The sequence below is a fragment of the Nanorana parkeri genome, unplaced genomic scaffold (assembly GCF_000935625.1).
Source record: "Nanorana parkeri isolate BGI_ZX_2015 unplaced genomic scaffold, ASM93562v1 scaffold140, whole genome shotgun sequence".
Lineage (NCBI taxonomy): Eukaryota > Metazoa > Chordata > Amphibia > Anura > Dicroglossidae > Nanorana > Nanorana parkeri.
The window spans coordinates 282,686-307,598 of NW_017306408.1; the positions used below are offsets into that span (position 1 = coordinate 282,686).

The 24,913-nt window shown below is 40.6% G+C and overlaps 1 protein-coding gene across 1 annotated transcript in view; it reads left to right on the forward strand.

Moving 5' to 3' along the window:
* The window catches only part of ARHGAP15 (Rho GTPase activating protein 15), a 409,873-nt gene that overhangs the window by 185,712 nt on the left and 199,248 nt on the right, over positions 1-24,913 (forward strand). Inside the window, exon 8 of the mRNA XM_018554050.1 lies at positions 24,435-24,533. Coding sequence (XP_018409552.1) covers positions 24,435-24,533 — 99 coding nt within the window. The remainder of the gene's footprint in view (positions 1-24,434; positions 24,534-24,913) is intronic.

The following is a 24,913-nucleotide window of genomic DNA, read 5'->3' on the forward strand; positions in this document are numbered from 1 at the left end:
TGTATGTGCATAAACGTACAACCTCGAACCAGGCTACAGACCTTTCTGCAGTTAGCTTTTTCAATCAATCACCTTCTCTCCACAAACCATGCAGCCTCAGCAGTACTGTTATTGATATGCAAAGGTTGACTTTTGTCAAAAGTCAACAGCTAAGCCCTCATCTCTTTTTGTAACCACTCCCCTGACTTCTGATGTATAGAGATGGCAGCTACTCATGACTGTCATAGAAAGGTCAGGGGGGTATTTGCATACAGAATGTGACTGAAAGCCTGGCTTCAATTTATGCTATGCGAGACAAGCATGTCCCCAGTCTCTGGCCATCTCCTGCAGTGTGCACTGAACCTCTGATCATCTCCGGTAGTATTCCCTGAGCCACTGACCATCTCCTGTATCCCTGTATCATAAGCCCAGTCTCTGACAATCTCCTGTGTCATGTTCCTAGTCTCTGATTATCTCCTGTAGCATGCCCTGAATCTCTGACCATCTCCTCTAGCATGTTTTGAGTTTCTGACCATCTCCTGTAGTATGTTCACAATCCTTGATTTATTAGAGGTAGCAAAATCATAAAAGAAGAAAACAATGTATTCATAAAAGTGGCATACATCACAGAAAACAGAAACAATATATTTTATCATTGGTTGCAGCAAGCATGATTAATAAAGGAGCAAAATACAGTAACCCACAGCAACCTTCTACAATTCATCCTCCACTAAGCTGACTTCAGTGAAAGAACCTGTACTGGTTTCCATGGGATACTGCACTTTCCACTTCAGCTGTGCCCTTCGCTCAGTCCTACAGATTAGACTGCATTCGTCACAATTTTATCCAAGGTCCTTAACAAAAGAATAATCCCTTTAATTAGATGTTACTAACAAGGATTCAGGATTCACTGCTGTTATTGGAAAATGACCAGAGTACATTTAACCCTTCATCGCTGGCCTTGTCCTTGGCATGCTGCAGCCACACAGCAACACCGGTGTCATGCATAATGCAAGCTCCATCTCGGGAGAGAGGAAAAGTTAATGCTTCACACAAGCTAATTAGAAAATGAGTGATTGTTTATCACCACAAACCTGTGTAAGTTTTGCTTCCTTTGGTGCATTAATTAGGAGCGGGCATATGTTTAACCTGAAATTTAGTATGTGCATAGTAAGTAGATCAGTTGTAGAGGTGGCTGCTTTGTTGAGACACATGAAAGATCTATCCTTCAAGATCGTATTCATTAATATTGTCATGTAGACATACACCTGATAATGGAGATGACTCTTTTGCTTTGTATGTACAGGATATAAAGACCTGGAGTCATTTGTGGATACCTTGGACCCAAAAGCTACAAAGCAACAAATATAGGATAGCCATTTTAAAGCAGAACTCCAGGATAATAAAAAAACAAACTAAAATGTAAATATTTATTAGTGATACTGAAGGTATCACTGCCTGCCAATCAATAGGATTTAGCTTGGATGGTGACACCATGACTGTAAGTCCTGCCTAGTATTTCTTAACTGCTCAGTGAAAGAATCAATTGGCTGGGAGGTGGAGGGGTTCTACCTGACTCCTACCAGAGCCACATACTATTTGGCATGTGCATGTATTGACATTGAGGTGTGTCACGGCAAGGTACACCATCATTTTGTCAACACACCTCAGCACCAAGGATGGCCGAACCTGCCTAGGTTTGGTTCACAAACAGTTTCTCAAATTTTGCTTTAAGTTTAAAGTTGGTGAACTTTGGAGCAAACTCCACTGGGGCAAATCTTGTTATTTAAATTTCGCTATTTGTCGGGCTAATAAGATAGCTATTGTAAAACAAAAAGCATGGGAAGTAGGGCACTTCCATGGGGGACATGTAACAATGCCAACATTTAAAGCACTGTATAGCACAGTATCTCTTCCTCTATAGAATAGTCAATTGAGTGGGCTGGGTTATCCATTGCCTTAGATTGTTTGCTTGTGACTTAGCTGACCAGGGACAAAGGCTATGTGCTGTATTATGGGTTGTACCTTATTTCTGGCGACAAAGTATTCAGCCAAATGTTTGTGATTTGCATACCCAGTGGAGCATCCCAAACCCAAACTCATGGTAGCATCAAACCTCAAACCTCAAAAAAAGAGTGTTAAAAGTGTGCTATAGTGCAGGTGCACCATAATGCACATATACCCATACATTTATTGGCAACACACGAGTCTTAATAGGCTCTTAAAGTAAGCAGTCTCTTCTGTTCTGTCTTTAAATTCCATCCTTTTGGATGTTTATTGGTTTGTTAAAACCAATTTAAGCTCCAGCTGTTTTCCATGGTCTTTCAATGTAGTTGAAACTAAACTAACTGGCTTCTCACTGTCAATTTTCTGTTACAAATGTGAAAAAAATAGAATCTGTTTGCTGTAAACAGTTTGATAAAAAAAGAAGGCTGGTTTTGGCCATGTCTGTATCCTGCATTGCCCTCCAAAATTGGGGCTTTAACATTTAAAATAAGGATTGGTTCCTGGAGGTAGTACAGCATGGTGCATCTGTACATGACACTATATCCATAGTTGTGATGCATCTTCAGCATGCATAGTAATGATCCTCTTGAACACGCTGTATAATTAACAAATGTTTTTCGATTCAGAGGTTGTGATAATGGTCGGGTTACTGATCTTTTCCCACATTTTGTTTTGGAAGCCACCAGAAGGACTTTTATTTATGGGAGCAATGATTCCGTCAATTGTTTTGCATTCATTGTATTTTTAATTGCTGGCGTATGCAGCTTTTACGTTGCACTACACACACGCTTCCTATGCCCAGTCAAGTTTGCAATCTAGATTTTGGCACTCGTGCCAGAGGGTGACTAAGTGGCCTATCACATGTAAAGTCAGATCATAGGGTTGGCAGGTGGACTGAAAAAATGTCGAAATGATTTTTACTTTCTAAATTAATTCTGCTATTGTCAAGTCATGTGCGATGGGAAGAAAGATGTATTTCATGTATAGTATGTAAAGCAAAAACCTTTTATTAGTTTTTTAGAGCAGGGAAGGGTTAAAACCCTTACAAGTTTTTTTGCCCTGTTGGGGAAGTTTTCCTCCACTTTTTGTCCTGAAGATGCAAAAGAAAATGTAAGGAAATCTCAGAGAGTTGTCACAGGAACAGATTTCTCTGTTTGAGGATTTCCCTCACCTCTTGATCTGGTGACAGCTCGAAAAAGTTGGACTCCTCACTTTTAATCCTGCTGTATTTTTAATGCACACCAAAGAGAAAGTGGGAGTAATTAATCATTAACCCCTCATATCCCCTCCCCTGCATTGATGGTGATTGGCAGTGATATTAACCTCCACCCCATATATGTAGTCAGTGGCTGGGTTATGTAACTCTATTCAGTATTTAATTACCAGATTACATGTTCCCACACTGCTCCCTCCCTGGTGATGTTGAGCCTTTTCTGAAGGTGGGTCCTTCTTTACGTGCCCATGTCAATGCCAGTTTGACATGCACACTTCCTATTGACTGTCCAGTGGCTGGGACCCCTCAGGACATCAACAAATAGAGACCAACGGGCACATCTTACATTGCTGGATTACTGGTTCCCCACAACTATAAATGGTCCTTGTGAAGCACCAGGGCTTAAATGAGTATAAAAAAAAAGTTAAAATGCACAAGGCAGGGTGTGGGGTGAGGGGGGGGGGAGTTGTTTGTAAGTTCGGGATCTTCTCCAGGAAACTAACTGAAAGCTGGCCCTGCCTTTCTAGAGCCAGAACCAGCTGTGCCCACTCCCTCCCCTGTCCATCGCTCCAATGAGCGCCGGAGGAATAGAGAGGAGAGGGGGAATCCCTGAGGGTTTTAATATCTGACAATCACTGCTACTTGCATAGAGAAGATACAGAGAGCTGACATATCAGTGGTTAGCTCAGCTCTTGATATGGCATGGGAAAGCTGCAGCTTTGGCTCCCTGTACTTCTCCTTTAATATATTTACTCCTTAACCCCGGATCAAAAGATAAGAAATGTTTAATTTCCGTGACTTTTATTTGCTGTGGGTTTGATACAAGTGGGACATTTAGAAGTACTGAGGCCTTTTGCCAGCAATAACAGCCTACATATATCTATCATGAATAGTAGTTTAAGGTCACTTTACAGAATTCAAAATATGGCCTCTATCTTGTTTGGAAAGTTGGCTAATGGTAGTTATCTTTCTATATTGGAGTAACATGGTGGCTAGGTAGTCGGCATACTTGCCGTGAAGCACTGGACTGCCTGTTTAAAGAGTATATTTTTAAGCAGCAATATTGGAGCTACTTCACCTGACTTTACTTTCTACAGTGCAAGATCTGGAACTGTCATGTTTATTCTTGTGCCACTGTTTAACAAATAACTTAATCAAAATAAGCATTGTGTATAAGGTGTTTTGACACCTCTCTTCTTGTCCAGTGACAATGTGACAGAAAATGATGGAACATCCACATTTTACAGTCATCACCAGAATGGGAGGTGGTGGTGTGGTGGGGGATGATGGGTCAAGACTTCTTTCAATGGGAAAACCTGTTCTTTTAACATCTTAACGTGAATGAGTCTTGCCATTCCCTTACATGTTTAAGGTGTCCAGTGGTAGTTATCCTTCTATATTGGGAAAGCTTGGTGACTAGGTAGTCAGCAATTTTACAGTTGTTACCTTAATGGGAGGAGCATCGGGGGGTACGGCTTCTTCCAATGGAAAGACCTGTTCTTTTGACAACTTTATGTTAACAGGTTTTGCAATTCCCATACAAGTTTATGGGGAAGTAATGTCCATGTAAAACAGATCAACTGCAAGTCAAATGCACCTGTCATTAAATGCTAAACAATCTCAGAAACATATCAAACTGATGTCAAACGGATGCCATTGACACAAGACCAAGGATTTCTCCTTTCTTTGGAGAGATTTCCTGATGAGTCTCTATGACAGAAAGTAGGGATGCACCGATACCAAGTACTGTACTCGGTACAAGTACAAGTACTTTTCGAGCTCCATGACTAGACTAGAGAAAAAAATCAAAATTTAGGAGGCAGCTGTCATTTGTAAGGAGCACACAGAGCTCCTGGGATTTGTACATCTCTGTTTTAATGTATGATATTGTTTTTATAAACATATATTAAGGGATGCACCAATACCATTTTTGCAAGTACAAGTACTGATACTTGCCCAAGTACTCACAGATACCAGTACTGATACACTTTTGTTTATTGTCATGTGACAGCTTTTCTAAAACAATATCGACTAATGATTTCAGGACATTGGTGGAGCACCAGAGCTAGGTTCCAGCTGCAACTGCTGCAACCCTGGTAGAGCTCATGAAAATGCCAAGTATCGGCACTGGTATCTGAACTGGTGTCGGTGCATCCCTATCAGAAAGTGAAGAGAAAACTCCCTAATGGGACATAGATAGCATATACAATTTGACAGGGGTGCTAACGATTCCCCCAACCAAGACTAAAAAATAAAGTTTGGGCTGGACATGCACTGTAAAAAAACTGTTGGTGTTACATAATTGACATGTACAGTAAATATGTATATACAGTATAGATTTGTGTGTGTGTGTGTGTGTGTGTGTGTATGTATATATGGTAAATACATTTCTGTGTTTTACCCTTTTTAATTTAATAGGCTGTATCTTAAACATAAAGTAAGTAAAAAAAAATCTTTGCTTTCTAAATATAAGCAGCGAGTGCCTGGAACTCCAGTCCTATATTATCTGCGTGAGATGGTACATATGTGAGTGCCAATTAAAACAAATATGGCTCCCCGGTGTCCTATTCTTTAAGAGACAGGAGATAAAATGTGCTATTAGTGTCTTCAGCTGGAAGTCACCACGAGGCTTCCCTTGATGGCAAGCAAACTTTTCACAAGTTTCATGGCATGATAAAAGCTATGATTATGTTTTGCAAGGGGAACAGGACAAATGCAACTTTTTGTACAATCAATTTGTACTGAAATAATATGGTGGCGGAGACTAATATAACATTGATTATCCCTTAACTTATTTAACTACATTGACGTCCTATGTACATTACCAGTCCTTTATATGTAACTCTGAAGATAAACATTGATTAAACATATGGGGTAGTTGGCCTGTAAAAATGTGATAATATAACCTGAAGGGCTAATTAGGAAGTTTTTAAAGTTGAACTGAAGACAGAAATAAAATGCTGGTGGGCAAAGTATTCATAGTATTCTACTAAAAGAGAATTTGTATGCCTCTTGTTTTTGGAAGAAATGCTTCCTTGGACGCATGCATAGTGCCAAAGAGTTATAGCCAATGGCTGTAATGCTACAACTCCATTGCGTTGTATCATCACTTGCTCACCTTGTGCTAAAGATGAAGGAAGCCTCCACTGGAAAAGAAGATGGCCCAGCAATGGAAAGCACCAAGCTATTATCATTGGAGGAGGACAAATCTAGAGGTAAGTTCCACATAATGCATATGTGTGATGTGCATACTTACACATTATTGTGAGCCCTATTGCACCCCCAACCTCCAATTTGCTTTAAAACATGACACTAACCCCTTGCATCCTCTGCAACATATGGAAATTAATGTATTGGAAATTAGCCAGGAATAGCTAAGACTACTTTTACACTTTTGTGCATTGTTATTGTGTGCTTTAATGCAAGGTATAACAGCGGTGCATGTTGTGTTTGACATACATTTTTGATGGAGTGGCCCATAGATGTATGTTGGCGGCCCACCAAAACATGTCAACAAACGTGTAAAAACGTGCGGGCAAGAAGAAACCTGCGGCCCAGAAGGGAGGTACCGAAGAGAAACGTGGAGGTGGGGGGTCCTCAGAAAGAGGTGCGGGGTCCTTAGAGGGTGGCCGGCTGAGCTCCAGTTCTTAGTGTCAGCTAGTAAAAAAAAAATCCTGCTTGCCGGTACAAAGCTCAGGACTGGTGGGCCTAAGGAAGTCCTGTGGCGGGTCATTTCTGGACTGTGGGCTTTCTAATTGACATATTTGCTTTAGATAGTTAAATCAGAACAAGAAGACAACCTCATCAAGTTGAGCTTACCTCCCAATGATTCAACATATAGTAACAAATGTTCAAATGGCCAACACAACCCAGTGCATTGAAAACCAGACTAATCCTTTTCACCCAGTGCAGCTCACCGTAAGACACAGTAGTGCTTTACCACGCGCAATGGTTTGCTGGAACGTAGGTCCATTGTAAGTATAATATAAATCTATAGCTATCTATATACAGGCAGTCCCTGAGTAACAAACATCCGACTTACATTATTACTGTACAGCAGGGGTAGTTGTAATGCTACCGCGCTCGTGCCGACGAGGAGTGCCCACCTTTTTGGGTCTGGTTTATAGTGCTATACGTACATTACAGGATGTTGGCTCTTGTTAGATATGCAGACGAGGGGTGCCCGCCTCTTCCAGGTCACTGTGAGGTTTTTTCTGTTGTCTGTATCCTCATTAGAAAAAATGTATCTGACTTCCTGTCCTTGAGACAACAGGAAGTGAGAGAAAATCTACCCCTAAGAAGGGAAATTCCCTCCTGTAAGCGTTATCATGGGAAAAAGGTGTCTCTGCTGCAGCTTTATCACCAATCCTTATTTCCTTGACAACCCAATATTTTCCAAATCCAATTGTCACAGGGACAGAAATTGAGGCAAAATTTTCTGAACGGGGGCACACACAGCAAAGCAAATGTTACAGGGGGTAAACCCTTCCCTATGCTATCCAAAACTAAAAACAATTTTTTTGGCTGGAGTTATATTTAAAAATGTACCAATTATTTGAATGTTGGTGCATTTTGTGTACTTCTTCCAGATCTATGCAGTAATCCAGTGTGAAACTTTGCCTCTGTGTAGGAGCTTACTATAATAAAGACCGGTTGCTGCTCTCTCTCCTTATGCAGGGTGACTGGTCTTGTCTCCGCCCTTCCTATAGTTTTATGCATACAGCCTGTAGTGGGAGGTACCTGCTGGGCCCCTCCCAGTACTCTGCTCTCTGCACAGAATATGCACAGCCCAGTGATGACATCACTGCTACCCTGTTTCCCCAAAAATAAGACCTACCCCAAAAATAAGGCCTAGTACTTTTTTTGGGAATTGCTAAAATATAAGACCTACCCCAAAAATAAGACCCAGATGTGACCATTTCCAGGGCCAGTGGTGGCATCAGGGGGAACTTGAAGAGTCGTGGGAGAGGCAGGAAAGAATCAGCGGTGCCAACAAAGCCAGCGCTAGAGGAAGCAAGGCGGCACCGCAGGGAGCAGAGCCGCATAAGCCGATGCCTCCTCTATAGCGCCGTCTCCTGTCACAGGCGGAGTGATACCAAATGCACTCTGCCTGTGAGGAATTGATAGTGAAAGTGCGCTTCACTTATTCTGGCCAGCGATTGGATAGCAAATTGCTCTTGGAAAGGTACGGCACTCCTGATTGCCCTGAATACATGTAGACTATTGTACATGAATAAGTGGGGATTGTTGTACATTAAAAAAAAAATAAGACCTAGTGTGGTTTTTTTTTGAGCTAAAACATATAAGAAAGTGTCTTATTTTCGGTGAAACACGGTATATTGACAAGGTGTTATCTGAGTTTGCAAAGGCATTTGGCGCACACAAAGTAGATTTATATCCTTTGTGTCTACTGAGGAACATATTAAAATAAAAATGTGTGTGCCCGGAGTTCAACTTTAAAAATATAAATAGACGCAAAATTATATTCATCTGCACAGAACGCTAATTTTTTTCCCCACCCTGCACTGTAACGATGAGACGCTCAAAACACGAATAACAATGAAACGCACTGACCACAGCTTTGTAATAAATCAACCAGTTAGCCAAAGTAATTAAATAGAACTGTATTTTATCACAAGACTTTTGTGCTTCTGCACAAGGCGTATGTAAAGCTGCTTGAGTGTTTATGATTTAGAGCCTCTGTGTTCACTTACACAACGCCGAATAATATAGCAGGAATGCTTATAGAAGAAATGCAGCTTCTGTAAACTCCATTCCGAGGGATTACTGCATCTTTTTTTTTTTTTACACTTTACTTGCCATCCAGCCATTGAATTTTCAAGTGCCTCTGAAACTGAAAGATTGTATCGCCTCTGGAAGTCGCGAGCGGCAATTCAAACAGCCGTCATTTGCTCATTCATATAGTTAGTGGCACTGTAGGTATTTAGAATAGTGCCAGTTAAGCTGTGGTGGCATTAATTGAGAGAGAACCAATGTTGGCCAACAGACCGGGGGTGTCCACTACCCTTTTAAATTCCATAATAGGATCTTTGACATCCAACTGAAAAAATCAGAGCAAACATGCAGGGAAAACCTTGATTTAACATCTCATTAACATTTAATTGGAAAAAAAGACATTTCCAAACTAATAGGAAGAGTTTAAACAGTCACTAATGGAAAAGATGAGAAAAGACTCCTTCTCTTCAATAATTCCTTATCTGCTGGACCGTGTCAGTGCTCTTTAATACACATTTTACTAAATTGTTCTACGAAATCTCTAAACAAGGACATAAAATAAATAATTGTGAGGCAGCCATTGCAGAACGGAGAATGCAAAAGGGAACCTGTCATGGGAGAAATATGCCATTCCTGACTCTCCTTCTGAAAAATGTTTGATGCCTGGCTGTCATACTGATGCTTTATTTTCACCGGTTTCTCAGTCACCATCTTCGGAATGCTGACCATTCTATCACTCACGTTTGCTGCATGCTTGTTCTTGGGCAGTGGCACAGAAGCACCGAAGACAAATATAGCCAGGCAACTAAAATGTTTAGAAACAAGCCTTCAGTGGCAGGCTATGTTTCAATGGCAATCCGTGTTTTCCTAATCACTGGTGTTCTTTAGAAAGGAATTCCATTTTTTTTTTCTTTTTGCATAGAAATGTGTAGTGATATCTGTCTGTGCCTTCATTGGGGAGATTTTCCTCACTTACTGCTCTCATGATCGCTGCCACTGAGACAGGCAGTTAAGGTAAATCTCTGCAATGGGGAAACAGACGGCTAAAAAACCCAAATAATATGCAACAGAGGTCCAGCATTGAACACCTAGATCCTACTACCCACCTCTACCCAATCAGCTGTGGGCCAGACGATCTGCCCCACAGCTGCATGTAAGCAAAGAGGCGGGATGTTTGTGCTCATGTGATTGACCTTATATGGCCACATACTTTAGTCATATTAGTTGAATGTAGTTTACAAAATATAGATATGTAGCTATATAATGTCAATGATGTCACTGCATTCCGACCCATTGCTTACATCAATGACCTTATATGGCCACATAGCCATATTAGGTAAATGTAATTTACCAAATATGGGCATGTAACCACATGAGGTAATTGACGTCACTGCATCCAAACTCTTTGCTTATATCCCAGCTCACAACTAATTGGGCAGCATTATTATTATTAATATTATACAGGATTTATATAGCGCCAACAGTTTGTGCAGCGCTTTACAATATAAGGAAGACATTACAATTACAAGACAAAATGGTAAGGAGGGCCCTACCTGTGAGAGCTTACAATCTAAAGAAGAGGGGCAAGTGATACATGAGGAGATAGCAGTGTGGGGATGAATTGTTTGAGAAAGTGATAGCTCAGTGGTTAGTTTGAGGCAGCATAGGCTTCCCAGAAGAGATGAGTCTTTAGGGATCACCTAAACACAGTCAGAGTAGTAGATAGATTGACGTGGGGTAAAAAGTTCCAAAGGATGGGAGAGACTCTAGAGAAGTCATGGAGGTGAGCATGGGAGGAGTTGGCTAGGGAGCTAGAGACCATTAGGTCTTTGAAAGAGCGGAGGGGAAGGTTAGGGTGATACTTTGAGACAAGGTTTGAGATATAGCCGGGGGCAGAGTTGTGGATGGCTTTTTAAGTGGTTGTTAATATTTAGAATTTTATTCTTTAGGCCATAGGAAGCCAGTGGAGGGATTGTCAGAGAGGGTTGCAGACACTGAGCAGTTGGTTAGGTGGAAGAGTCTAGCAGCCTCATTCATGATAGATTGAAGGGGGATAGCCTGTGTAGAGGTAAGCCAATGAGGAAGGAGTTGCATAAGTCAAGATGAGAGACAACGAGTGAGTGGATGAGCAGCTTTGTGGTTTCATTGGTGAGGAAGGGGCATATATTGGAGATGTTACGAAGGTGAAGACGGCAGGATTTGGAAGGAGCTTCCTTCAATGGTTGAAGGGAGCTCCCTTTAGGTTTGGTGGACCTCAAGTTTGGACCGTTTTCGATCCTAATCTGAGCTAATCCATAATTATGAGGTTAAATATAAGCAGAACTGTTTCAGATATAGCCTACTAACAGGTTTGTCAGTTTCTGTAAATTTTAGGGTTGCTAATATGGAAATTAGGTAAGCTTGTAAACCAGTCAACTAAAATCAATTTTTTTTGTGTGTGTGTGTGATTTTTTTGGAGCTATTTTAGGCAGTCAGTGGTGTTGAATTATGCAGAATAATCTTCCTAAGTGGGAGCCATGCTGTGCCTATGCCTGCCCCAACCAAGCACCAGCAAAAAGTATGACTCCAATTTAGTCATCAATGGAAAACACGCTTTTTGGGGAATGGGAATTCAGATGCATCAATGGCTACACATACATGCTAGTTTTTTTAAATTCCACATGTGTATGGCTGTAAACACTTACAGTGTTTTTTACTGTAGCATTTCTTGTTTGAAATGACATCAACTTCATGTTGTTGGTATCGATTTTAATATAAAGGATGTTTAGCTGTGTCCATTATTTGGTAAAGCAGCAGTGCTAATATTTGTCCAATCCCGTTGCAGAATTTTATCACAAAACATAGAAGATCAGTTACACAATAAGTTATGTCAAAGAAGAATATTTTTTTTTCATTATTACTTTTTTGCATAATTAGCTATTCTTCCAGGTATCACTGAGCAGAGCTAATCTTCTTCCAACCTACAGGTGTCACTGTTGCCACTTCAGTCACTGAAGAATGTTGTCTTAGCCTAAAATGGTTCAATAATATTGTAGCACAAAAAAAGAGTAAACTAAAACTTAACAATCATAATAAAGAACCTTTGGGTTTTTTTTAAATTAAATAACGTTAGGTTGATCATAGATAGTTTACATGTCTAAAGACTTTAAAACATGCAACATCCTATGTTCTGCAGCAACATATTTAAGAAAAGATATATCTTCAAAAGCTGGTCTACTTGATTAAAAAAACGCTGAAGTAATTTTTGGTAAAGGATCACACCTTGGTCTATGGATAAAAGAAAGCGATTACTAAACATTCACTGTAATGTATACAATTGCTAAACTAAACAATGTGTATTGTTAATAAATGACCTCTCCAGTTTACAATGTATGTATAGCCCAAGACGCATTTTTTTACATTTTGGATAGAGTAGGGGAGGATTAAACTCTATGGCAGTTTTTTATTTTTTGTTCCCTGCGTCCTGTTGGGGAGATTTCCTACCACTTCCTGTACCAGAGGTGCAACCGGAAGTCAGAGTAAATCTCTATAAAGTAATGGTAGCTCCCCTCTTTGACAGATTACACTGGAACACTTGTCCCCATTGGAAACTTTTGCCTAACCTCTTGTTTTGGTGACAGCTGTAACATTTTTTATTTACATCTTGGTGTCAATGGGGACCAGGACAAACAGGGGGATGAATTTACCTATCAGGGACAAAGAATAAAGAATGAAAACTTGACATCGGTTCTAGCCCTTCCCTGTTCTATCCAAAACTAAAAAAAATAAAAAATAAAGTAGAAGTAAAGTGAAAAAAAAATTGCTGGGAGGTAGACATTTCTGGAAGAACAGACTCACAAAGTCAAAAAAGCCAAAAAGCTTCTCCCCTTTCCCGGAGCAATGTTTTATGTATGGTGCATGCGCCATGTAGTGTACACTTTCAGCTCATTCACGGCACCTCTAAGATGCGCATGTGCAGGAGATACATCATCAGTGACTATCCAATAGTTGGAGAGGATGCATGGGAGCCCGGAAGTAGGGACAATGGCTATAGTGGGGGACCTTTTTAGGGTAAGTGTGCCATAATGTGGTTTACTACCGCTTTATTTGGCTAAACAATTTGCAACTTGCAGCAATTTTTCAGAACTGCCACAAAATTCAAACACCACTACCTTGCAGCTATGCAAATGCCAGGGGCACCCATTATACTCTGCATGTACAGAACAACCTCTAAGGTCCCTATCGCACATGCATACTGCCAGTCAGGACACTATCTACAAGGAGTTTGCATGTTGTTCTTCTTGTGCTTGAGGGTTTCCCCCGGGTTTTCCCGGTTTCCTCCCACACTCCAAATACATGCTGGAATGTTAATTGGCTCCTGTCAAAATTGTCCCTGTATGCATGTGAGATAGGGACCTTACATTGTAAGCTCCTTGAGTGCAGGGACTGATGTGAATGTGCAGCATGTAAAGGGATGTGTAAATTGTCGGTGCTATATAAATACCTGTAATAATAATGATAATAATACTTTAAAATAGGTCTGTGCAGAGTTTTACAATGGAATGTACAATCCAGCTTCTAAACATACGATGGCTAAACTTAAAAAAAATAAAAAAATTATCAGATGTTTTTGAATCTATCTGACCACAGTTATGGATTTTAAATGTGCTTCTCATACAGAAACAAAACCACACAATATGTCCAGACATAAAGGTGATTGTTAAAAAATAATACAAGTTAAAAAAAAGATCCACAGTATTTGCTGTGCTGGTTCATTACACGGTACATGTTCAGATATGTGTGCTGTGGCCAAGCTTAGTGTACACATGTTTATATATACTGCTGCTTGTATTAAAGGTTTAAGTGAGACCCGGGGGAAAAGCCAGGTGACAACACCAGACAATGCCTGCATAAAGTTTGCTGAAGTGGACACTTCTAGTCTCCAATGGAAGCCCATGTGACAGAGTGACAATGCAGGAGCGCAATTGATATACAAGGACACAGTGTTGTCACCCTAAAAGGAGGTGCATGAGCAGGGACCTCCATGGCAGGATCACCAGGTATATTTTAATAAAATATACTATTTTAATAAAAGCTGCAGACATATTGAAATGACTTCTAAAATCATATTATGGTGTTGTTAGATTCTAGGGATTAGGTTTACATATGCTTTAAGATTTTTTACATAGAGTTTATCATATTCACATACAGCTAAAAAAAATGAAATATACTTTCCCTTTAAAGGGCCATTGTTTTCTGACATAAATATTTCTTATAATTATGAAGGGTAATGTCACTAATGATTTCTGTATATAACATTTCACAGGCATATTTAATTTAAATGTCTCTGCATGGCTGGGCTGCTGTTGATATCTCTGTAGATTTCCCCATTCGGCATCAATGTCACTTTTCGCAGTGCTGCAATAACAAACAGATATCCGAATTTTCACTAATTAGTTCACAGTGATGACTTCTGCATGCGTAGCTTTGGGCCTGATGCAAATAAGTGTCGTTCAGTCCACCAGACTTATTTCACAATAAGACAAAGTGTGAAAGGTGGGACTGGACAAAGTCATGTGGTTGCCATGCGGTAAATGGGCCAAACTAGCATGGTCAGCTTTGATTTGATCGTAGGGACAACACTAAAGGGCCAATTTTAAAAATCTTCCATCCAGGCATACCCATACGCTGGGCCAATGCCTTTACATGGCATTTCTGACACTCGATGTAGCCGAGGAGCATAGGAATTTCTTATCTTCCTTGACTCCATCAAGTGTCAAGAATGCCGTGTAAATGGCAGTCGCCCAGCGTATGGTTGAAGATTTATAAACCGGCGTAAGATTTATTAATTGGCCCCTAAGTTTGAGCAAGCATTAGCTATTCAGTAAATAACATCATTTTTTAGGCAAAGCCGCTTAGATTAGTAAAATTATGATACATATGTTAAAATTAGTCTAGGGCTTCTTCTGCTGGTTAAAATAGCAAATATTTAATATTCTTATGTAGCTTTTTTAATAACTGCATGACTGAAAAAATGAATATTTATGAAATTATAGTTTTAAAACATTTTATGATTCATGTGTATAATGAAGACACAATATACACTATAGATATCCTTTACACGTCCGGTGGGTGGGGTATTCCCTTACTGGCCTGTCAATAAAAAAAATAGCATCCTCCTGAAGTCCTTTCTTTTCTTGCAGGTGATGAATTAAACATTAAACCTATGTAGAGATATTACAAAGATATTAAGAAGTCTAATTTTCCTGCCTTAAAGTGACACTAAACTCAGGAGTTAAATCTTAAAAATGCTTTCAGGTGCCATAACTATTAACAAAAATGTATCTTATTTGTGTATCACTCGGTTGTAGATCAAATCATCTCTGAATTGTTGCTGACACTGTCCTTCCTTTTGGAGGGTGACTACTTTTGTTCCCCAAGGTCCCCATGTGTGGTGTAATGTAGTCACCGCTCCAAGATCATTCCAGTGATGGTCTCTAACTTTAATATAAGTTAGTAAACTAACCATGAGATTGTAGTCCATTCTGGGAGCGAGCTTGGAGCGGTGACTACTTTACAACACACACAGGGACCATAGGGAACAAAAGTAGTCACCCACCAGAAGGATGGACAGTGTCGGCACCAATTCAGAGATGATTTGAGGATCTACAGCCAAGTGATACACAAATAAGATACATTTTTATTAATAGTTAAGTTACTTGAATGTATTTTTAAGAATTAATTTCTGAGTTTAATGTACTTTTTTTTAGATTAAATGCAGACCAATTTAAATAAATGTTTGTTATCCATATAAATGCAATTTTTTTTATTAAAAATAAATACATTTAAAATTGGTAAATACATAATTTGAATAAATACGAGGTGATACATTTTCTGTAAAATATGTTTGCGTAAGATTAGTATAAGATTAAATGATTAAGAAAAAAAAAAAACAGTTTGAATTCCGTATTGACTTAACAAATTTAAGATTGCAAAAAAAAAATCACATGCATATTTATGTCAGACTACGCCTTAAGTGCTCCACGTATTAAGACAAGCTTTCAAAAGCTATTTAACAAGAGCAGATCATGATTGATATGAGAAATGACAGTCCTGTGATTTCTCATATTCATGCAGATTTGTCTTGGAATTCCTGTAGGTCTTTCAGTATGTTCGTCCCAGTGAAGCGCTAGACTTACCACCGCGCGCCAGCCTCCAGTAAACTCCAACATAATAACGCTTTGCTTTTTTTTTTTTTTTTTTATTGTCGACTTATAGATCAGTTTTGAAGCCTTGTGATCATAAATCGGTCAATCGCCAGCCAGGCTCAAAGCTAACTGCATCTAGTAATACCCGTTCCCCAGAGGGGCTGAAATTTAGATAGCGCAAAGTGCAACTACGCTTTTGTGGAAAACCCTTGCAAGGCTCATTTATCACAGGAGCCGTAGAGTCAATATATATAAAGTGAGCTTCAATATTTTTTAACTAAAAAAAAAAAAAAAAAGCTAGCTTTGATGGCAATAGAAGGAAGAAAAAAAAACAAAGTGAATTATCACATGTAATTAAGAAGTGGATGCTTTTAAACTGTAGAGAGCAGTAGCAGTCTTTAAAAGCTTCTTTACTGAGTTCTTCTGAAGGCTGGAGCTGCACAGAGGAGGATGTACGGAGCTCAGAGCACACAAATGGATGCTGATTCCACCAGCTGTAATTGTCTCTTTCGCTCGCGATTTAACCTCTTTCTGCCAATATTTGATGAATATAACATATTCCTGGACATTTTTAAGCGAACCTGTCATAGAAATATTGCATCAGGCTGATTCTGGCTTCTCTTCCTAGTCAGTCGCTGACGCAGAATAAACATGAGTTCTGACTATTGAGACTTCACTTGATGCTTAATTGTTCCAGATCAGAGCTTCGTTAGCAATACCAAAAGAAAGCAATCCTGCACTGCGAGAATTTTTTTTTTATTAGTAATACAAAATATAAATATCACAAATCTTGAACCCATAAAAAAATTTAAAGTGACACTAAACTCAGGAGTTATATCTTAAAAATACATCCAAGCATCTTAACTATTAACAGAAATGTATCTTATTTGTGTATCACTTGGCTGTAGATCCTCCAATCATCTCTGAATGGGTGCTGACACTGTCCTTCCTCCTGGAGGGGGGCTACTTTTGTTCCCCATGGTCCCTGTGTGTGTGGTAAAGTAGTCAGCGCTCCAAGCTTGTCAAGCTCATTTGTGTTGAGATTGTAGTCTATTCCGGGAGCGAGCTTGTAGCAATCGGTTTTGCAATTGGTATGCAATCGGGCAGGACATTGCATCACATATTTGTTGGTAAATCTAAAGGAGAGTGCACAGTTAACATTACAACATGTGTGGTGGACTTAAAGGAGAACTATGGGGTCAGTGTTTTTCCCCATAGTTCTCCTTAGGGTAACGGGAGGACACAAACTAGCGTCCTCCCGTTACCCTAAGCTCAGTATACCGCGAGCTACAGCTCGTGGTATACTGAGACGCCGCAGCCAGAGCGGATCCCGACGTAGATGACGGGATCCGCCCAGCTGCGTGAGTGACAGCTGGCTCTGCCTATCTAGAGGCAGAGCCAGCTGTACCCGCCCCCTCCCCCGTCTGTTCCGCCAGTCAGCGCTGGCAGATCGGAGAGGGGAATCCAGCCCCTCCCCCTGTCACGGCAGAGAGCCGTGACAGGATTGAGAGGTGAGCGAACCTGGTATGTGTTCGCTCACCTCCCGATCTACTGAGCCGACCTGTGACAGTCTCATTGTCACAGGTTGGCTAGAACTATGAGGTGAGTGGAAATCACTCATCTCATAGTTCTCCTTTAAAATGTATGTTGGGGCAAAATAAGAAACAAATTACTATATCTCGGGCAGCAGTCAGGACCACTCAGGTGGCTTGAATACAGATGGGATTTGGTCTTCAGCTGCTCCATTAGCATTACCCTTTTTCTAGTGCCCACAAAGTTGATATCAACTCCAGAAGTAGAATGCTGAATAACTTTTATTAACATCTTCACACTGGGGAGAGAGTGTATAGGGATGCTAGACATTCAGGGTGGTACAGACATAGACTCCAGACTCACCAGCCCATTTTAGCATCTCAGTGCAGATCCATTTGTAGCACAGCGAATAGCAATTTGAGTAGCAAATGAGCAGGAATGAGCACAGATCCTGAACAGGAGTGACACCAGACTTGTTCCTGAGGTCCACTATGTTCCAGGTACCTTCAGCAGCCCTCAGCTTTCCTGGTTCTACTCCTCTAGCAACAGCCACACTTGAGGCTAAGCAAAATACTTCATGCACTCCAGCATCCCGGGCCCCAGGCCGAGCCTGGGGGGCAGGCTGGACAGCACACCAACCTGGACTAATGGATGGCTGGTCCCGAACCAGACTGAGCACCTGGCAATACCCTGGAGTATATGTACACTATCCCAGCATGCAACACAGGTTGAGAAAACCCCAGTCATTGGCTGCTAAACTGCACCTACACTCACAGTGCCCCTCATTGGCTGCCCCACACTACAGTGGACTCCACCCAGGTAGATGCAATTAATGCCAGGACACCTGGAATTAACCAGATAAATGCCAACTATAATCCAGCCAGGCTGACTACAGCCCTGGCAATCAATACATTTCTAGTAGCCACCTCACAAAAGGTGATGGGGCTATATTAGCTTACATTTTTTTTGACTGTTGGATTCATCAATTCTGCCCCCTTTTTTAGTTCCCAATAGAACACACGGACTGTGTGGCATGGGTTTTTGTAAATTCACCCCATGTCCCCACCTGCACCCCCATCAGCTCGAGGACAATTCCTGCAAATTCTATGCCCGACTTCCTGAAGGAGCCAAGCTCCCCGAAGCACCAAACCACCAAATACTCCCCTCATTTTGTGCCCTTCTCACATTGTTTTTAAATCCCAAAGACCCCCTTATCCGCCAAGCTGTTGTAACACCTGCACCCTGAAAAACGGGAGGGTGGGTGGGACAACTTGCTTCCTCCATCGACTTTCCAGAAAGGATTCCCAGCAGCCCCTAAAGTTCCTTCCCATGTGGCTCCTCCCGGCCACCTGACCCTCTCCTCCAATCAGATAAGACCCACTAATTATTCCTCATCTTTAATCCTTTCCCAGGGGACAAGCCCTCCCCACAGTCATGTAGCACCTCCACTTAATATCTCCAGGTTTGTCTTTTAAATTCTATGAGGCGTGCATAGCTCAGCAGCTCTCTGTGTCACAGCAATAGGTGATTTTTTTTTGTACAGCCAATCACAGAGGAGGTGGGTAGTGAAGAACTGAACAGATTCACAGATAGGAAGCAGGAGCTACAGCAGGAGCGCTTATCATAGGGTGACAATGGTGCTACATGGTGCATGTAGGGCATATAGAGGTAGCATTGTAATCCTTGTGTTTGAAGAGACATCAGGCCTGGAGACAGAAATGAGCTTAAATACAAAAATCAATATAGGGTAAATTATTATTCCTATTAATTATTTTCTATATTTATACACACACCAATAAATAATAATTAATAGGAAATTAATGAATTCACAATTTTTATTAAAATGTAGGAAATAAAACAAACACCACATATGTGGCACTTTTGAAAGAAAATATGTACAAATATGATCACAAAGTCTCAGTAAATAAAAAAATAAAAAAAGGATGTAGAATTGATGTGTGTGCGTGGCGAACGTAACAGCATGAAGGAAGAGAAACTGTGCCTACTGCTTAGCTTGAACTATGCTTTCACATCATTACAAATGTATTCTGTATAGTGAAATGGTCTACTGGCACGAGCCATTTCACAGTATAGAATGTTTGTACTAAATTGTACATTAACATATTTTCTGCTCCGACGTGTTCCGTTTTCAGTATTACTACATTCGTGTTAATTTTAGCACTTCGAATATGGACTGACAGAGCTGTGATGTGATGGTACAATTATGAGCCAAATTGAAAAGATAAAAATAGAGAAGCACAGTTAATCTGCGAGAAATAAAACAGAGACTCTCCGAGCGATACAAAGGTTTGCTCGCATCAATATGCGACGGCACTGCTCTTTATAAGTGGCTTAAATCCTCGGCAATACCTAGGACTTTATTTTCATTACTTCTGTGATTATTACTATCATTATCACATTTATCTGCAACTGCTAAAGGGTTTGTTCACATGAGAGGACATGGGTATATATTGAGATTTCTGCGCATTTGTTGCTGGAGAACAGGATTTAATGGAAGTCAACAGTCTTCTAAAAGTTTTTTTTTTCTTTTTAACTACCTCCGGGCCGGCCGTAGTAAAAAAACCGGCCGGCCGGGAGCTCTCTAGATCTGAGTGGGCGCCTTTAGACGTCCGCCCAGACACGCCCGCGAGCGGGAAATGGCCGATATTTAAAAACAGGCAGTGATGCCTGTTAACATACTGTACAAGCGATCCGCTGGCTGTAGAGCCGGCGGATCGCTTGTATGTTGCAACGATCGGTGCGCCCCCTCCACTGTCCCCCACGCCGTTGTCCCGCTGTTACCGGTCCCCTCTCCTCTGAAAGAATGTGGAAGTGTTGTATATTACATCACTTCCGCATTCTTGTGTCACTCTCCAGCTTCGGAAGCTGGAAAGAAGCTGATGGAGCAGATCTGTGCTTCATCAGCTTCTTTTGGGGGGTCCTAGGTGACATTATGGGGTCTTGGAGACCCCTGATGTCTCCATAAAGAGGACCTGCCACATATTTAGCTATCACATAGGGGGGTTTTATTAGCCCCGTATGTGGTAGCAATAAAGTTCAATGAAAAAAAAAAATGAAAGTCACCCCCCCAAAAAAAATGTAAGTAACACATAAAAAAATAATTAATAAAAAAAAATTAAAGTCCCCACCCATACATACACGCATGCAAACAGGTGTCCGGGGCGCATACGTGGCAAAAAAGACGATTGCGCCCATTACGCCGCACATGTTACATATCGCTGCGAACGCCGCAGTGAGAGCAATAAGTCTAGGGCCATCAATCACTGATAACACTAAACTGATGAGCAGTAAAAGCTTTTAAAGTGTCGCCTATGGCCAATTTTGGGTATGGTAGTTTTCTGCGATTTCGCGGGTGCGCGCAATTTTAAAGCTTGACATGTTTGGTGTCTATTTACCCGACGTGACCCCGACTTTTATATTTTACCAAAAAACTGGGTAATAATAAATGTTTCCTAACATAATGTTAAAAAAAAACTTTTTTTTCCACAAATTTTCGGTAATTTTTCATAATTATAGTAAAAAATAAAAACCCCAGTGGTGATTAAATACCACCAAAATAAAGCTCTATCTGTCCCCAAAAAATGGTATAAAATTAATTTCAGTACAGCGTTGCATGACGGAATAAACGTCAGTCAAAGTACCGCAGCGCTGAATACTGAAAAATGGCCTGGCCAGGAAGGGGGCCTGAACACCTGGTCTTGAAGTGGTTAAATTAAGAAGTAGGTAAATGGAATGACCTTAAAGGAGGTTTAAAGCGAACATGTGCTTTGCTTATGCATAGCAAAGAAACAGGTCCACATAAATGGTTGCCCACGCAGCTGCTTAAACTCACCTTCTCTTTCTAAAGAACAAAGCTATTGCATTTCCCTTTGGGATCAAAGAGTAAAAGCCATGTGTAAGCTCCATGTTGGTCTGTTTAGAGATATCTCAGTGCTAAGATCTCTCTTTCTGCCCCTATGTGACATTTGTGGACATGGCAATTGGCCACTTAGGTTCCCAGTGCTGTATCATGGGAGATACACACGCTCGCCAATACTAAGAAGTAAAAGGCACTCCTTTTTGCTTTAGGCAGACAAAAGGAGCAGTGTGGGAGTAAAGGTAAAGTAAGAATGTGTGGGAAAATGGCGGTGGACATGAAAGTGTTGTTGCTTTACACTGCATACGGCATAGGCAAAGCACAGGTTAACTTTATAGCAGAATTGCTGGGTGGTATACTGCCATATTGTGCAAGTTTGCCCCCCTCTAGTGCTGTCTGATCCAGACTGTCAATATCCAATCCATCCCTTGCCACCATTTCCTCCACAGGAATTTGGTGGCTACTGATGATGTAATCCTAATCATGCACAGAGGAGGTACATCATTCCCATCACCCAACTCTTTTCCAGGCATCTCCATGACCCAGGAGTGTACTTCTCAGTGCAATCATCATACATTGTACATAGAAAATAAAAAAATTCCTAGGGGAAAGATAGGACATTGTCAGATAGGATGCTGCATGCCTCTTCTACCAAAGATATCCAGCTCATAGCAAGCTTTTATTTTCAGAGTTTAGTTCCAATTTAATTTGTTAAGTCTAGAGAGCTAAAATGGTCTTCTATTTAGGGAGAATGTAACAACACCATCTCTCCCCTTATTTTGATTGGTGGGGGTTACACATCGGAAACATGTACTAAATGGTTTTCCCGATCTGTTGAGTAGATGTGGGGCCACCACAGCTCACTCTTTTGAGGTTTGTTCAGATGCAATTAGAAGCCCTTGCTTTTTGATGGGTTTTTGAGATCTATCTGCAGCTGGGTGACAAAGCCAGCATTGAAAATCAGTAGGTTTCTGAAAGTGGTTGTGGTCTTCAAAGTAAATTGGACAAGTTTGCTGAGTGCTAGTTGGCAGGGTGTTTTTGAGGGCATCTTTGGGTTCAGTGTAGTGGTTTTCCATGTTCTCTCTTCTTAAAATCATCGTATGGCTCCTAATGTATCACTGGTACTCTATTGGTGAGATATCTGCGCTCCAGAGTCTGCACAACTGCCTCGGCTATTATGAGAAGCTCCCAATCTTCTTGCTGGATTCTTCATTTATTAGTATTAGGTGGAATTAACACCCCAAGGTGAACAGGAACACAAAAAATTGAACATGAACTAAACTAGGAACTACGTTGCTTCCGGATTCCTCAGATTCTACCTAAGCCAGAAACTTTTTGGATTGGATTGATCCCTTCATAATGTGCTTCTGGGAAGAACTGCATCTTTTGTGGCTTTGACATTTCCCTATCTCACTCTGAAAAGGCAAGAAAATTGCAATGAACAAACAATGTCACAGTCACATGGCTCAATAATCAGTCTTCCAGAATACCAGATTACTAGCCAAAGGGTAATTTAAATTGATAAGATGGTATGATATACTACAGATTTTCCTAGAAGAAAAACAGATACTTTGCCCAGATATTCTATGTACCGTATATGAATTTTAAGGCTTCTTTTCATTTTGACTGAAGTGTTCCTTAAAGTACATATCAGGGAAAAGATATATGGAGAACATCTTTGCAATCCATGCATATGTTCCCATATTTTATCCCTTTAAAGTTCCTGCAAGTACAGAAAAATACATGTTGATCTAGCAGAAATGCACTCAGCTCTTAAGGCATTGACAAGTCCAAGAGATGATCTGGGAGAGCTAATTAGACTCTTTGAGATAACAAAGGAAGAGTGCAAAGGATAAAGGGAAGCTCTGAACATCTGACATGGTCAACAAGTATTTTTTGTGCTTATCAAACAGATATAACAAAATGGTTGCAATGGTGTATTTAACCTATAAAAGGTAGCAAATAAGATAAGTTTATTGTTACGGTTTACATACATTTTAAAACAGACCTCACAGGCTCAAATAGGCAAAGGTGATGTCACTTGGACTTCTTGCATGATCCCGGGAAAGATGAAGAATTCATATCTTGTGAGAATGTGCTCCTGTGTGTCGTCTCACAAGATTTGGGATATTTGGCTTTCTAAGGACCCCACAGTGACAACAGCATTACCTAGAGGAAGTGGCCAGGAAACGCACTGTAAGGTGAGTATATTATACAATTTTTTTTCAATTGATTTTTTTATGGCTTTCACTTTCACTGCCTTCCACTGTATTTGTTTTAATCACCTTTAGGGCTTGTTCACACCAAGCGCGTTCCAGGAGCAGAGCAGATCTGTTACAGACCGGATCAAAACTGCGTCCAATGTATTTCAATGGTATTTTGGGCTCTAGTTCACACTGCAGCGTTCAGTTCCAGAGCATGTAAAAAAACTGCAGCAAGCCCTATTTTACCTGCTCTGGAACGCATGCAAATGCATAAAACGCATGCAAACACATTTTTTTAACCAAAAACAACCCTGAACGCATTTGGTGTGAACAAGGCCTTAAAGAAAAAAATCCAGGTTTTAATAAAATGAACCCTTGCAGTGGGGCTACTAGTGGAGCTTAGATCGACTGAGCCCAGAGAAGAAGCTGTGGGGACTGGTTTAGCAGACAGGCAGCATCAAGAAACTGGTGTGTATTTAGTCTTTATTTAAGCCCCTAGAGAAAATAATGAACAGTTAACCCTTGCAGTGCAGGGGTAGCCCGACTGCCAGGGTTAATTTTTTCTAAAACCTGGAGTTCTTCTTTAACTCTCTCTCTCTCTCATTAATATGGATACAATAGAAATCCCATGGACGAGCCTTGTTTAGTATTAATAAATAATCTTTCAACACCTGCTTACCATACATTTCTCTTCCCAGATCACAACACTGTCAGGAAGTGAAATCCTTCTGCAGTCGGATGTAGACATCACCATAAAAGAATGGTTCCACGCCATCCGAAATACAATTGACAGTTTGGTATGCATGCGTTTGTTACCTTTATTTTACGCTTTCAGAAGTCTTGCCTGTTTATGTGCTTTAGTGGATAGCCAAAATGACAGACATGCAGACGAAAACAAACAGTGCTTGCCGTCAATAATGAAATAATTATATGCAGATTATTTGGAGAATTAGTCATTTGTTTGGTATTTTGAAGGAGGCGAAATGATGTATGTGAGAACGCCTCATTTTTATTGAAGGTTTGCGGCACAAAAACTTCCATTCTTCTGGTCAAATAGAAGATTTGTTTGCACATTCAGTTGAGACAGTGCAGAAAGTGAAGAGGATGTGCCATGTGTAGTAATCCATGTACCAACCAGATGGAAAGTCAGTTTCTTTTGCAAAGCCTGACTGGGAAG